Source organism: Pelodiscus sinensis, chromosome 8, assembly GCF_052426305.1.
Source record: "Pelodiscus sinensis isolate ZL-2025 chromosome 8, ASM5242630v1, whole genome shotgun sequence".
Classification (NCBI taxonomy): Eukaryota; Metazoa; Chordata; order Testudines; family Trionychidae; genus Pelodiscus; species Pelodiscus sinensis.
Window position 1 is genome coordinate 26,803,528 of NC_143059.1, and position 15,857 is coordinate 26,819,384.

Consider the following 15,857-nt stretch of genomic DNA (forward strand, 5'->3'; position numbering starts at 1 on the left):
TTCAATTAATTGGCAAATCGAGTAGTTGATGCAATGTACATCAACTATTCGATTAGTCAATAAGGGCGCATCCACCTTCTGTGTAAAGGAGAAAGCACTGTGAGGAGCACGGGGCCAGCAGGGGACTCAAGCAGGGCCTTGTGCTCCCCGCAGCATTTCAAAGAGGCAGCGCCGCATGAAGCCTGGGGTCAGCCGGGGACTCAGAGTCCCTGGCTGACTGCAGGCTCCATGCAGTGCTGCCGCTTTGAAACACTGCAGGGAGCCTGGTGTCAGGCTCCACATGGCATTTCAAAGTGGAGCCTGGGGTCAGCAAGGAGTCCCAGGTGACCCCGGGCTCCACATGGTGCTGTCACTTTGAAATGCCACGTGCAGCCCGGGGCCAGCTGAGGACTCCCATCTGGCCCTGGGCTCCACACAGCGCTGCCACTTTGAAGCACCTTGTCCCCCCACACCTTGATGCCTTTTTCTGATAGAAGTAGCAAGCAGGAGGGGGGGAGGGAGGAGAGGAGAAGCGACTAGTCATTCACATCCCTAGTTACAACTATATGAAGAGTAATACACAGGATTAACAATATAAAGTATAGTGCTCATTCTTTGATTATGGTCACTGCTGTTGGGCCTTTTTAATTTCTTGGGAATAATAAAGATATTCTTAAGCTTCATAGGGGTAGCCAAGTTAGTCTGTAACAGGAAAAAATTAAGAAACATCAAATAGTCTAGTAGCACTTTAAAGATTAACAAAACATGTAGATGGTATCATGAGCTTTCGTGGGCACAGCCCACTTCTTCAGATGACCAGAGTGTTGAAGTCCAGATCCAAGAATAAATAAGGAAAGACGGGGGGGAGGGAGAAGGAAAAAAATTGAAGGGGAGGAAGAAAAAAAGACAGTGAGTAGATAAGCTTCAAAAGGACAGCCGAGCGAGTCTGTAACAGGAAAAACTTAAAAACCAACAAACAATTGAGGGGTATGTCTACACTAGCTTGTTAATTCGAGTTAGGTAGGCAAATGAGGTGACCAGAGTTGCAAATGAAGTCCGGGATTTAAATATCCCGGGCTTTATTTGCATGTTCCCATCTGGTTGCCATTTTGAAATTTCACTAGCCCGAACTCATTGCCGCGCGGCTACATGCGGCAGTGAAATGTTAATTCAAACTAAGTCCCAAGGAGTAACAGTTAATTCGAACTAAAGACTTAGTTCGAATTAACGTTTCACTGCTGCGTGTATCCGCGCGGCAGTGAGTTTGGGATAGTGAAATTTCAAAATGGCGACCAGATGGGAACATGCAAATAAAGCCCGGGATATTTATATCCCGGGCTTCAATTGCCTGCCTACCTTGAATTAACGAGCTAGTGTAGACATACCCTAATAGCATCTTGACTAAATAATTATAAGAGGCTGATAAGAACCATTAGCTTGCACTTGGAAAGGAAAATGAACAACGCCAGATTCTACACAGACATTAAGAACCATTAGCACCTTCATTGTTTGGTTGGTTTGATATCACAATTCAAGCCATTAGTATAAGAATTAAACTTGGGAATGAAGTTAAGCTCCAATCCTTCTCTGTGTATTTGGCTTGTGGAATTGGTCAAACAAAACAGCGACTTGGAGATCCATTAATGAGTGTCCAGGAAGATTACAGTGTTCTCCAACAGGTTTTTATGTGTTGCCTTTTTGGATATCTGATTTGTGTCCATTAATTCTTTCCTATAGAAACTGTCCGATTTGGCCCAATATACATTGCACTGGGGCATTGCTGGCATTTGATGGCATAGATCACATTAGTGAATGTACAGTTAAATGAGCCTCTGTGCCCTAGATCACAACCCAAACCCTTGCACCCTCTCCTACACCCCTTCCTACACTCATACCCCTTACCCAACCTTGCATGCCAATGCACTGAACCAGGTCACAATCCTCTCCTTCACTCAAACTCCCTCCCAGACTTCACACCCCCTCCTGCATCCCAGTCTCCTATCCTGAGCTCCCTTCTATAGCCCTTGACCACTTACCAAATTCTTGGAGTGCTCCCCCATTAAAAATTATTGCTCACCCCTGTGCTGGCTGCTTCTGGAGCACAGCATGGTGCCCCCAGGACAGGCAGGCACCAAGTAGCCGAACCCCAGCCCCCGTCCTAAATCCTTCCTGCACCCCAAATTCCTGTCCCCAGCCTGATAAAAGAGAATGAGGATGGGGAGGGAAGATGGGAGTGAGCAGGTGCGGGGGCTCAGAGAAGGGGCGGGAAGGAGACCAGGAGCCCCCCCAAGTAAGCCTGAGTCGCCCCCCCTCCCCACACTCCCACCCCAAAGGAGCCATGTGCTGCTTTAGTTAAGCTGACCTAACTCTTGGCGGTGGCATGATCAGAGTAAAATTCTATCAAACCTAGCTACTGCTGTTAGGGAAGGTGGATATCAGTGGTCACCAACAAGTAGATTAGGATCTACTGGTAGATCTTGGAGCCTTTGACAGGTGATCCTGAGAGGTTTGGCCGGGAGACTATCAAGTGCCAGCACTTCAGCTTCCCCTCTAAGTGCTACCCTGTTGCTCCTTCCCCCAGCCTTGGAACTGCCCCCCACCCATGGGAGCTTCCTGCTTGCTGTGCAGGGCACGGGAAGAAGAGGAAGGGGGGTACTGATCTCAGGGTGCCCCTCCCTCCACCCTGTACCCCATCTCCACAGAGCAGAGGGGGACAGGGGTGGAGAGAGTTTGATGGCTGCTTTTGGGAGTGGTGCAGGACCAGGGCAGAGGTGAGCCTGCCTTAGCCCCCTGCACCACCACCAAGAAGCCACCTGTGGTAAGAAGTATCCAGCTGGAACCTGCATTCTGAACCCCAGCCCCCATCCTAAATCCTTCCTGCACCCCAAATTCCTGCCCCCAGCCTGATAAAAGAGAATGAGAATGGGGGAGGGAGGATGGAGTGAGCAGGTGCAGGGCCTCAGAGAAGGGGCGGGAAGGAGACAAGGCAGGGGTATTTGGGTTTGAGGTAGATCCTGGATTGCACTTAAATTCAAAAAGTGATCTCATGTTTAAAAAGGTTGGAGACCACTGATCTACATCAATGAAAAACCCTTTTCCATCAACATATGAAGTGTCTACACTAAGGATGTGTCTAGACAACAGGGCTTTTTAAAAAGAAGTGGTCTTTTAAAAAACAAAATTTCCCCGCATCTAGACTGCTGATACTTTTGAAAAAATGCAAGTCAAAAGAATGCAGCAGTTTTTTTGATCATGGAATACCTCATTTTACAAGGATTAACGCCTTTTTTTGAAAGTGCTCTTTCTAAAAAAAGGCGCTATGTAATGCAAACTGTGCTTTTTCGAAAAAAGCATCTAGACTGCCAGGGTGCTCTCTTTCAAAAAAGCGGCTTGCTTTTTTGAAAGTACTGTTTGTAGTCTAGATTCTCTTTTTCGAAAGAGGCTTGCAGTCTAGACATCGCCTAAGAGTACCACAGTCATGCTATGCCACAAAACATAGATATGCCCAAAGTACACTAATAGCAATGCCTGTTACTATTTGTAGAAAACCATGACCTTATGAAGAGTGTAACATTCATCGTATTGCCAGCTCATAATTTTATAAAAAGTCTTATAATACTAGATCATCTCCTGCAGGTATATCCTGAGAATCTTAGCTTGTATTTTAAAAAAATTAATGTGAATCTGTAGCCTTAAAGGATACAGAGAAAAGCAGGAAAACAAGAGGCTCAAAAAGCAACAAGGAAAATGTATATATTTTGGGCTTTTAAAAAGTTTCATTTTTAAGCCACTCAGATTTTTTTAATACACAGGGTTGGCAATTCTCTCTCTCCTTCTTCAACCAGGTTTTCCTTTTTCTCCTACTTTGATGAAAACAGGAATCCCAGTGATTTTAAGCTTGCCTGCACAAACTGGTAACAGTTTAATTGCAGGTGTGTTTTAAAACGGATTTACTTAAATCTGTGCACATTTGCATATGCATACATAATATTTATATTTAGCAGTGGTTTATTTGGGGGGTTAGTTTAAATCTTGCAAAACACAGTTTAAATTAAACAAATACTCAGATGAATAAGCATCCAAAACGATAAACTTTTAAACACACCCTTAGTTAAACTTCTACAGCTCTGGCTGTAATGCAAGCCTTCTGATTTCTTAACACCACTCCCTCCTCCAACTTGTATTAAAAATAGTGACACCTCCTGTCCGTCCTCTGCAGCCCTCACTGGGCTGATCGCTTTGGGGTGCTCCCCTTCGTTCTCAGCCCCTCTCCCCTACTCTGTGGGACCATTTGCTTTTTCTTTCTCACCTCCCCACCCCTAAGGCCTGCTCCATCCGTGCCCTTACAGCGCTTCCTCCTGCCCCGCACAACATCCCAGCTGCTCACGCCTCCAGCAGCCCCGCCCCTTCCCGCGCTCCCCTTACATAACGCCTCGCACTGGCAAAGCCCCGGCAAGCTACCCCGCTAGTAGGTCACGTGAGGGGGTGGAGGGCATCGGCGAGGTGCGCCCAGCCTTTGTACCGGGGTCACGTGACGGCGGCATTTCCCACCCTATCCCTTCCCCTCACGTGACCCAGTTTGTTGTTGTTGCGGCCTCTGCGGGGAGGGTGCCCGCGTGGGCGGCGGTGAGGTCACGTGCAGGGTTTAAATCTCTCCCTGGAGGGCGGGGGGGATCGGGGAAGGGGGCTGTAGCCGAGGCGCTGGTGCGCCGGACTGGGGGAGGCGGCGGTTGCTGTTCCAAGATGGCGGACGAGGAGACTCTGCTCCTCCAACCGCGCAGCGGCCCCTGTGCCGCAGCCGAGAGCGCCGAGCCCCTTCCTAAGCGCCAGCGCCTGGACTTGGAAGACGGTGCCGGGCGTGGCTCGGTGACGGGCCCAAGCCCAGAGCGAGGCGTTGGGACGGCGCCCACCGCAGGCTCCGCAGCTGGGGCGGTGGGGGGGCCGGCGGCGGAGGGCTGGAGCGGCGCGGACAACGGGGCCGGGCTGCGGGGCCTGCCCCGCGAGGAGCCGCCCCCACAGCAGCAGCAGGAGGGGGAGGGGGCGGAGACGGCGCCCAGTGGAGACGAAGCGGACACGGCCATTGGCTACAGACGGTCGCAGTATTCACACGAGGTGCCTGCCCCGCGTCCCGGTGAGGATCCCCGGCTTGACCCCGTGGCGGGGAGCGGCGCCCTTCCTGCTCCCTCTCCTCGCCGGGGCCAGTGAGAACCCTCCCCTGGCCGCCCGGGCACAGACAGCTCAAGGGGGGAGGCGGCTGCGTTACTCAGTGGGCCTCCCCCTTCTGTGTGACACTAGTCACCGAGGCCCCTGCCCCACCGCGCGCACGTAGCCGGGGCGAGCCGTCTGCCACGCTCACTCGCGGCTGGGCAGCGTAGGTCGTTCCCTTCCCCCGGCCTGGCGAGGCGCAGTTAACCTCCTGCCCTCCTCCCTACACCGGCTGGGTTTGGGGAGAAGCAAGCGAATTCCTCCACCCGCCACAGAGTCATCTGCTCCGGGCAGGTGTTGAGCAGTGGGCAGCTGACCCGTCACGCTCATCTCCCTATTTGGAGGCGCAATGGAATCAGCCGCGCTTAGGGCCCCCATCCTTTTGCAGCAGCATCTTATTAACGGGACACCGATACTAAGTTTTTAGTTTCGTTTTTTGCACACATAAGCTTGTCAAATGCCCTTTGCGCTCAGTGATGTGCGTTGATTTATGTATGTGTGCGCTCGCTGAGCGTGTGTATTATAGAAGCATGTCTTCTGCTCCATATTGCTACATCTACTTCGGTTTGTAGATATAGAAAAATCGTGTAATTGGCCATTGGTTTGTACTCCTATGGGATTTGTGACAAATTTATTTTTCAACTTACAATTTTTATAGCCTGTACAATAAGTTCAGTAGACACAAAATTATTACACTGCTTCTGGAACTGGAAAAAAATATTACTATGATAATGTAGAGATTGCTAGATTGAAGTTTGAGTGATACTATGTTGATTTCTGTGCTGCTTATTTGTAGATAGTTTTTATGTATTGCATGTGCATCCATTATTCCCAAATTCAGTTTACCCTCTTAATTTCACACTGCTTTTTCAGTTTTATTTCCTGGACTTCTAAAAGGAGACTAATTTAAGTCATGTTGTAAACAAATTTATTTAATAATGTTAATAGCATCCTGTAAGTGAAATTTTTAAAAGGTTGTTTCCTATATGTATTTAGTATTCTTTCAATTTTTGTTTCCTGAAAATAATTTTCATGAGTTGTGATCCACTGAGCAAGTCTTGCCAGCTCCTTCTGTAATTGGCCCCAATACTGAGGGCTTTGCCTGAAAAGATTCAGTAAGCATACTAACTTTTCTGGAAACTGCCCTGCTTGAGGAATCACCTGACTGTGCAGAGGGTGGTATAGTTAAACAGGCTCTTCTACTGCAAAAATTTCTCAGTATAATGAGAAATATGGGTAGGGCCTACCAAACTATTAATGATCTAAACCCTAGTCCTTCAAACATTTCCTTAACTTGGTTTAATTTCACTGAGATATATCACATAGCCCTTTTTGGTGAACATAAAGAAATCTATACCAAGGCATGCAACTTGTGTTTGCAAATGTATAAACTATCACTTCTGCTTATTTTATGCATAAATCAGGCTATCTTCCTATAAAGACTTGAGGTGAGAGTGGAAACTGTCCAAACACACAAGACACCATGAGAGGCTAGATTACCAAAATAGCACTCATACTTTTATATTGGTTTCAAATTTTAACTTGTAATACCATGTCTCTTTTAGGGATGTAAGTGACTAGTTGATTATCTGATAAGCATATGCTTATTGGGTAGCCAAGTAGTGACTTGACTAGTCACTCTCCCCCCACTGCCTCTAAGAGAGAAGCAGAAATTGGGGGAGGCGGGGAGGATGGGGAAGGGAAAGCAGGAGCCAGTGCTGACAGGGAGCTGGCTTAAAAGCCAGTTCTCCTCTTCTCTCTCTCCCCCCCCCCCTCCCCCCAGCACCATTTATATGGGGACAAGAGAGGCAGGGACCGGGCCCAAACCAGGAATTAGCTGATTCCCGTCTCGAGACTGTTCCCAGATGCTGTGCCTCTGCTTTTTAAATGTATTAAGAACCACCTGGTGGCTCTTAATACATTTAAAAAGCAGAGTCACAGCGGGGTTAGCTCACTGGCGGGGAATTAACCCTGCTGTGGCTCTGCATTTTCCCCATTTATTGACTCGATTAGCTGCTTGCCTGCAATTTAACATCTCAAGTCTGTTCTTCTATTCTTTAGTTAATAGCTGTAGGGCTTGAAAGATAATCTGCAAAGGAAGATGGGGTTAGGATTTGTACTGCCCTTCTCCTCCTTCCCCCCCACCCCCATAAAAGGGGTATCAACTGCATGTTCTGCTTTTTTTAACATAAAAAAATGAAGACCATGGCCTTATCCAGAATAGGATAAAGAAAATTAAACAATTTGCTTTTTCTTTTAGGAGGAGTTGGGAGTGAGTTACATTTCTTTCCTTGTTCTTCAACTTAAAAATAATCAGACCTGTCAGATCTGGCCTTCCTGGGTTTTGCTGAAGACCTGAGGTTCTAACACCATGGTATACAACCAATTCTGCTATAGCGAACTAACCACGTTCAAGTGGCCAAATACCACATTGTTCAAGCCAAATACTGTAGCCAATAGTGGCTAGTGTATTGGATACCATGTTTCTAATATTTGGAAAATCTAGGGTTCCTCTTAGGTTAAAGTCAACCCAGTTACATTTATAAAGTCACCATGCCTTATGTGCCTGGGACTGCTCTTACATATTTGCCAAGCATTCTCACTTTTTTTAAATGCTAGTCTAGATAAGGGCTATGTGGATGAATTAATGTAAATCCTAGGATTCAAGGGTGGGAGGAGTTGAGCATTTAAAGTAGGAAAGGCGAGAGGGAGGGATTTTTAGTAAGTGTTTCAAAATTCCATTTGTGTGTTTTGAGGCCTGAGAATTAACACCTATAACGTCAGAGGCTGTTTTATTTTAAAAAAAACTTTTTAGATTCAACATTCCCACTCTGAAATTTCAAACAAAATATTTCTTCTGAAATATCAGGTAAAACTAGGGAAGATCAAACTTAATATTTCTAAGCTTTTTTTTTTTTTTTAATGGTAAGTGGGAACTTACCCACCACACCTCCCTTATTTTTTAACTAGAAAAATACACTACATACAAAATGATGGGGACTAACTTAGCTATAACCACTGGAGATCTGAGTCATGGATAGTTCTCTGAAAACATTCACTCAATGTGCAGTAAGGATGTTAAGTAACAGTTAATTCACTAGGGCTGTGTCTACATTGGCACCCGTTTCCGGAAAAGGGATGCTAATGAGACACTTCAGAATTGCAAATGCCGCGGGGGATTTAAATAAAAGGTTCAGAAAAGGGCAACAAAAATGATTAGGGGTTTGGAACGGTTCCCATATGAAGAGAGATTAAAAAGATCATGACTTCAGTTTAGGAAAGAGGAGACTAAGGCAGATATGATAGAAGCCTATAAAATGACAGGTATGAAGAAAGTGAATCAAGAAAAGTTATTTACTTGTTCCCATAATGTAAGAACTAGGAGGTCAACAGATTAAATTAATAGGCGGGAGGTTTAAAACAAAAGGAAGTTTTTCTTCACGCAGCACAGAGTCAACCTGTGGAACGACTTGTGAAAAGATATTTTGATGTCCAGGATTCTAACGGCTCAAAGAGGAACAGGATAAATTCCTGGAGGCGAGGCCCATCGATACTTTTTAGTCAGGATGGGTAGGAATGGTGTCCCTAGCCTCTGTTTGTCAGTGTTGAAAATGGGTGACAGCTGAGAGATCACTTGATTACCTGTTCTGTTCACTCCCTCTGGGACATCTGGCATTGGCCACTGTCAGAAGGCAGGATACTGGGCTAGATGAAGCTTTGGTCTGACCCGATATATCTGTTCTTTTGTTTTTAAAATCGCTCAGCTTCTCCATAAGGCAAGATTTAAAAAAAGAAATCCTCTTGCAAGTCATACTTAATGGTGTAGTAAATTTTAGCTTTTTTTTTATAATGTTTCTTCTTAAAATTGAGACACTTGAGTCAATTACCTTTTTTGTACTATCTTGCAGATAACATCCTTTTTAGTGATGAAATAGTAGCCAATGGCTTCCATTCCTGTGATAGTGATGAAGATGACAGAGCCTCACGTGCCAGCTCTAGTGATTGGACTCCCAGACCACGTATAGGTAGATGTTTATATAAATGTATCATTTTCAAGATTGGTTTTTACTTTTAACTATTGTTTAATGTCTGACCTTTATTTATTATTTTCTTGTTGCAAGAGTCCAGTAGGCTATTTTGATACTATTACTACTTTTCTGAAGGTTGCAGTTCTGGGCAGTAATCTGCATCAGTTTGAATGATTAAAGGGAAATAGAAAATATTCCTTAACTCTCTGACTATAAAGGAGATAAAATATTTCATATGGTATCTTTCAAACCTCACACCGCTATTAACAATATCATGAAATATATTCAATGCTTTACCCAGTTTAACACATCAAATATATTAGATTTATTGCCAAATCCTGTCTAGTAGCACTTCCAAATCAAGATGCTGGTATATAATCTTTCCTGAAAACATTGTCCAAAAGGACATGTACTCTGGGAATTAGGGTTCTAAAATGTGTGTGTGTTTGTTTTTAAATATATATTCCATTTTCAAGCATAAGAAAGGATCATATGTCAGCAGAAGTCCTGTTCTGGCAATTATCTGTCATTTCTAGAGATAATGAAATTATAAGTGAGTTATCTTTAGTGGACTAACCCCTATATTAGAGTCTAATAATCTATTGTGTAGAAAAGTGCTATTGATGGGGAAAACTTAGCATTAGTAAGATTAAGAAGTAACAGTTAGCTAACAAATTTTCTAAAGAACCTTCTTTGATTCAGAATGTTAATGATTTTTGTAACTTTGCTTTTCTATAATAGGTCCTTACACTTTTGTTCAACAACATCTCATGATAGGCACAGACCCCCGGGCAATTCTGAAAGATTTGCTACCAGAAACAATCCCCCCACCTGAATTGGATGATATGACTCTGTGGCAGATTGTTATAAACATCCTTTCAGAACCACCAAAAAGGAAAAAACGAAAAGATATTAATACTATTGAAGATGCTGTGAAACTTTTACAAGAGTGCAAAAAGATAATTGTTTTGACTGGAGCTGGGGTACGTATGTCTCTTAAATACGTTAGTGGGAAAATAGTGGATGACTACTTAGATCCTAATCCAACAATTTACAGCATTCTGACAGAATGCTGCCTTGATGCAGAGCTATACTGAAGTCAATGATGCTCTAAAACATGCAGCAGCCCACTTGGACACTATAAATTGCGGGATCAGGGCCTAAACTTAATGTATCAGCTAAACTTAATTTTATAGTACTTGTATACTAGAGAAATTGATATTCTTGTACCCTAGCTTAGACAACTGTATCCTAACATGCCTAGCATCTAAACACAATAGATACATTTTTTTCTTTTTAATTCTTTGTTACCTGTTCCACAATACCGATTTCCAGTTCCCATCTTTGTTGAAACATATGCTCAGATTTTTCTGTTGAATTACTTTGGGCCTGCTACAATTTCCATTGAGCAAAAAGCTACTGTTATCTTAGGGAGTCAAATTGAGCTTTCTTTGATAGAAAGTTGTATCTGATTAAGAACTTCGCCTGAAGCATTATGAACTGTGTTCGATTATTCATTAGCACTCTAAGTCATAATGTGTGGTTTTTCTACTTACTTGCACCATGACATAGTTCTTGCTTTGTTTTTATTTTCTGTTGTAATGTGACTGGCTCATGAGAGAACAGATGTGATAGATTCTTATGTCTTCATTCTTAAAATGGAATGTGACAAGAAATAAAAGATAATCAACTTGAGGCAAACCAGTGTGCCCATAAGAGAAGGAAGAGGTCCTGGTGCTGCCTAGTCTTTTTTAGTTATAATTCTGTAACTGTTGTCAAGACCTCAAATTGAAAATTTTGGCTGTCGTAGAGAAATCATTATTATACTTCTAAAAGTAATAGCATAGCAAGCTTAGTTCTGCAACTTTTGAACATCAAATTAATACTTATTTGCCTAAAGTTTAGTAGGCTGATCCTCTGCTTTTTGTGTGTGTGTGCGTGTGTGTGTGCGCTAATATAATGGATCATCTTGTCTACGCTGCTATAGGAGATAAATTAATTTAATTTTAGGAAACTAAATTCAGCATGTTTGTGTTAGATCTCGAAGATACTCGTATTTACAGAATATATAATGGAGTACTAAAAATACATATTCAACAATGTTCTTCTGAAGTGCTTGTACTTAACATTTAATTTGCCTTAGATTTTTGTGATCTCAAAGCTAAATTTAATATTCTCTATACTTCTTCCTGCACACTTACAGGAAACTTAACATTGTCAGAAGTAAGCATGTTAAGGACTAGTTGGCTATCCAGTAAGTCAAATGCTTATCGGATAGTAAGTTGACTCTATCAGAGGCAGCAAAGGGGAGAAGAAGAGGTACTTCAAAGTGGCAGAGCCGCACAGTTGAGCCAAGCCAGTGTTTCAAAGGGGCAGCGCTGTGGAATCTGGGGACTTCCCAGCTGACCCTGGGTTCTGCGCGGCATTTCAGCGGAACCCATGGTCAGCGTGGGACTTAGTCCCCTGCTGACCTCGGGTTCCATAAGGGTACAGGGGCTTTGAAATGCACAAGAGCCCCTGCATTCAGCCTGGAGTCAGTGGGACTTCGCCCTGGCCCTTGGCTTCACAGGGAGCCCGCTGGGGCTCTTGTACATTTCAAAGGAGGAATGTGGAAGTGTTTATTGACTAGTTCAGTAGTAGATGGAAATTCCAGTCAATTAACCTCAATTTAACATCCTTAGTCAAAAGGAAGTCTAAACTCATCCCTACTTTGATAAATTGCCTTTGTTCTCATTTGTTGATATTAAAAGCTGATAGCAGGCACATAAGTTTAGTGATCAAGTACAGTATATGTTAGCAGGCCATTATAGCCAAATAGACAACTGATTTCAGTCTACAAAGTTTAACCTGTATTTCAGGTGTCTGTTTCTTGTGGAATACCTGACTTCCGATCAAGAGATGGCATATACGCCCGCCTTGCAGTAGACTTCCCAGACCTTCCAGATCCTCAAGCAATGTTTGATATAGAATACTTCCGAAAGGATCCAAGACCATTTTTTAAGTTTGCAAAGGTACTAAGTTTCAGTTGCTTTTTTTTTTTTATTTTGGACAGCAAAGATATGCCTCAGATACAAATTTAGTTTCCTAAAATAGAGTTCTGCCTCTCCTTTTTCTTTATGAACCAGGAGGACAAATCCTTAAGCTACTGAATTTATTTTAATGAGGAATAACCTTAGTCACAAGTAATACAGTGAAACTGACTAAGACCATTCCTCATTAATTCTGTAAAACTAACCTCTTACTTTCTTAACAATTTCACTATTGGCTACAGATTGGCTTTCATAGGAATATTTATAATTAAATAGTAAAATGTTGCTAATTTTACAATACTTTGTTTCTATAATAGGCAGGGCTCAACAATCAGGCCAATCTATTCGCCTGTGGTGAGTAGATTTTAGCCCGGCATGACGCCGCAGTGTGCCGATCAGCGCATGCGCAGCGTGCCGAGCTGATGATAGGAATGCTAGCACAAACTTTCTAATTTGGGCTCTCATTTCAGGGAGGGTATTGTAATATCCTTGACAAAATTTTCCTATTTAGATGACCTGGTGTTTACTTACCAAGTAATAGAACAAAAACTCTTAGTAGGTGTTAAGTTGCCTTCCTAAAGGGGAACAAGGAGCTTGAAGGATCTTAGGCAGCATGTAAATGTAACACACATTTGACATACTTATTACAATGAAAACTTCACGTCATGGCATACAATCAGACTTAATCATGGGGTATAAAATCCAGTATGAATGAAGGAGTCTTCATTCCTTTCCAGACTTGTCATAATTCTTACTTTTTATGTAGCTCCTTCTGCGAGCATAAAAATATCTCGAATTAAACAATACAAATTGTATATAGGGATCATTTCTGCCCTATATTGGATGAGATGTGGTAGCTTTTTAGAACAAGCCAGTGATGCTAAATCGATGTAGGAAAAAAGGTGGGTATGTAATTTGAGTTAATGTGGAAACTCGGATGCAGAAGCAAAACAGTTCTATCCAGTTTGGAATTTCCTTGGAACATTGATGCTAACTACTGTTTAAAAAAAAATGAAATGCTATGAGATTTCTAGAGGAGTTGCAAGGACCTTTGAAACCTAGCACCATTAACATGGTGCATACCACTATCTAGAGCATTATTTAGTACTCACTCAGAGGCTGAAGAAGAAACATCACATCCTGCAGCCTCTTGGTTTTCCTGGAAGTCTCCCAGCCAAATACTAATCTAGTCATGTCCTTTATTAAATACCCAATAGCTCACTTTTATTCCTTTAGCACATACAAAACTTACCTCTGCTTCACTGCTCAAAACCCTTGTCCGTGCATGTCTCAGAACAATCTCTGTAATATTTTTCCCCTTTATTCTTCATTACCTCTTCACCTCCTTCAATCTACCCAATATTTTGCTATGGAAATAATCTCTCCCTGCTTCTGCCCCATCCTTACCCACTAACTTTTCTTCTATAAGTGTGTCTAGGGAGGTTCCAGTGGGCATAATTTTGCTGTATGCCTCTCAAAATGAATATAAACTAAGAGCAGGTTGCTGGTTGGTTTGTTTGTGGCATTTTTTTGTTTTGTTTTTTGTTGTGTACAGGAAAGCTCCATATGCATGTTCAATATCCAGCAGGTAGCTATTGCTTTCCTTATGTTAATTTTCATGAAATACTGCTGATTTCCCATTCCCACTACTGATGTAAGAACTGTTTATCCCAACCCAAAGACTCCACTCCAGTTTCTTTATGAAATTTTGTCAAAGCTCTGAAGTTTAAACAATGTGATATTGTTTACTACAACAACATGAGTAGGCAATTATACCTACTTAACTAACTGGCACTAATTTTGCTCTCTAAGAAGAATCTCTGTGCTTGCAATAGTTATTGTGTATCTTCCTATATCATGCTGGAACAGGAACTAAATAAAGGCTAGATAAATATTTTCACACACCCTAACTTAAATCTCAATTTTGCAGGAAATATATCCTGGTCAGTTTCAGCCATCTCTCTGTCATAAATTCATAGCTTTAATGGACACAGAAGGAAAGCTACTTCGCAACTATACTCAGAACATAGATACGCTGGAACAGGTTGCAGGAATCCAGAGGATAATTCAATGTCATGGTAAGTGAAACTTAAAACTACTGCATTTTTTTTCTAGATAATACAGAATAGTGCAAGTAGTCTCTGTTTTTTGCTTTCCTACTTTAAATAACACATTAAATGTTGCAGTCATCCCAAAACCACGTGTTTAAACTCAGGAAGTTCACAATCAAGGTTAAACTTAAGAGATCCAACTATGTTGAGGTATTGAAATTCTTAATTGAGGTACCCATGCTATCTTAGCTCTGCTTTATAATGACTCCATGCTGTAATGCCCATATGGTTGTTAAAGGTCTTCTAGTGTTTATAGTCCTATTTTAGATTAAACTGTTTTGTTTTTTAAAGATGCTAAGTTTTTTTCGTATTTATCCTTTGTGACACTACAGGGCAAAAATAGCTCTGAGAAAAGAGCTGAATGATGACACTAATGTTTCTATTTGACCAACATAGAGGTGAAGGCCTTGTGTATTTTTATACTGGCATCATAGGCAGTTATAAACAAGAACAACAAAATGGTGAAAAATACAATTGATAGTTTCCTGTGAGGTTTCCCTGAATGCTAAAAAGTGTCATGGGTTTTTTTCCCTCCCAGATGTATGGTTCTGCATCTTAAAATCTTGACCTTTGTTTAAAATAATAATAATAATAATAATAATAAAGCCCTTAGTTACTAGAGGGCATCATTCTGAAAAATTAACTTCTAGCTGTCCAGAAGGAAAAATAAGAACTTGTACATAAGGTCTAGGATTTCAAGCTGTAGCCAGTACCATTTTTATATTGTTTTATAAAATGTATGCAATCTTCAATTTGAATCCTGGATTATTGGTTAAGAAAAATGCATATAGTATCTCTCTTTAGTCTGTTGGTAGACTTTAATTAACAATCTTTGCCTTGGTACGTCTCAAAAAGATGGATGGAAACCTCTTGGGACAAAAAATAATGGCAAAACTGTAGGGGTCCTTTATTTACCAGCTAACTCCAGATTTGCTTCTTTCAGATGCCTAACTATTTGTTTCAAGGTGCACATCACATTTAAGGGGAAAATACATTATAACCTGTCAATGTTTAAAACTTTAAAGGTTTAATGCATAATACATAATATTTACTATTTTAGACTTGAAAATGATTTGCATTCAAATATTTGACTAAAACCTACTAGTAAATTATCACTTCTGCAACCTATGGGAGATGTGTAAGTGAATAAACTAATGTCCAGTTTTAGATTTCGGTAGAGGGAACCTGTTTCTTTTCTACCTGTTGTACTCCATTACATGCACCAAAAAGAAAAGGCAAGGGGAGGGAATCATTGCAGACATTTTTAACTTCACAGGTTACACTTACCCAAACTGCCACATGGAGGCTTAAATTGCACCTGTCTGCATCAACCTGCCCCCTTGTTTCTCACTGGGGATACCCTTCAAGGAAGGATAGATGGTATATCTGCTATCTGCCTTCCCCTTCCATTTCTGCTTGATGGAGGGAAGAAGCAGCAGCTATAAACTGCTTGTCAATTACCCACACCAAAATTCTTATTCATACACTCCAATGGTAGCCACCTT

The 15,857-nt window shown here is 42.1% G+C and overlaps 1 protein-coding gene across 1 annotated transcript in view; it reads left to right on the forward strand.

Moving 5' to 3' along the window:
• Positions 1-4,648: 4,648 nt before the first annotated feature.
• Positions 4,649-15,857, forward strand: part of SIRT1 (sirtuin 1) — a 38,231-nt gene continuing 27,022 nt past the window's right edge. Inside the window, exons 1-5 of the mRNA XM_075934916.2 lie at positions 4,649-5,110; positions 9,093-9,209; positions 9,954-10,195; positions 12,071-12,223; positions 14,172-14,319. Coding sequence (XP_075791031.2) covers positions 4,723-5,110; positions 9,093-9,209; positions 9,954-10,195; positions 12,071-12,223; positions 14,172-14,319 — 1,048 coding nt within the window. The 5' untranslated portion in view covers positions 4,649-4,722. The remainder of the gene's footprint in view (positions 5,111-9,092; positions 9,210-9,953; positions 10,196-12,070; positions 12,224-14,171; positions 14,320-15,857) is intronic.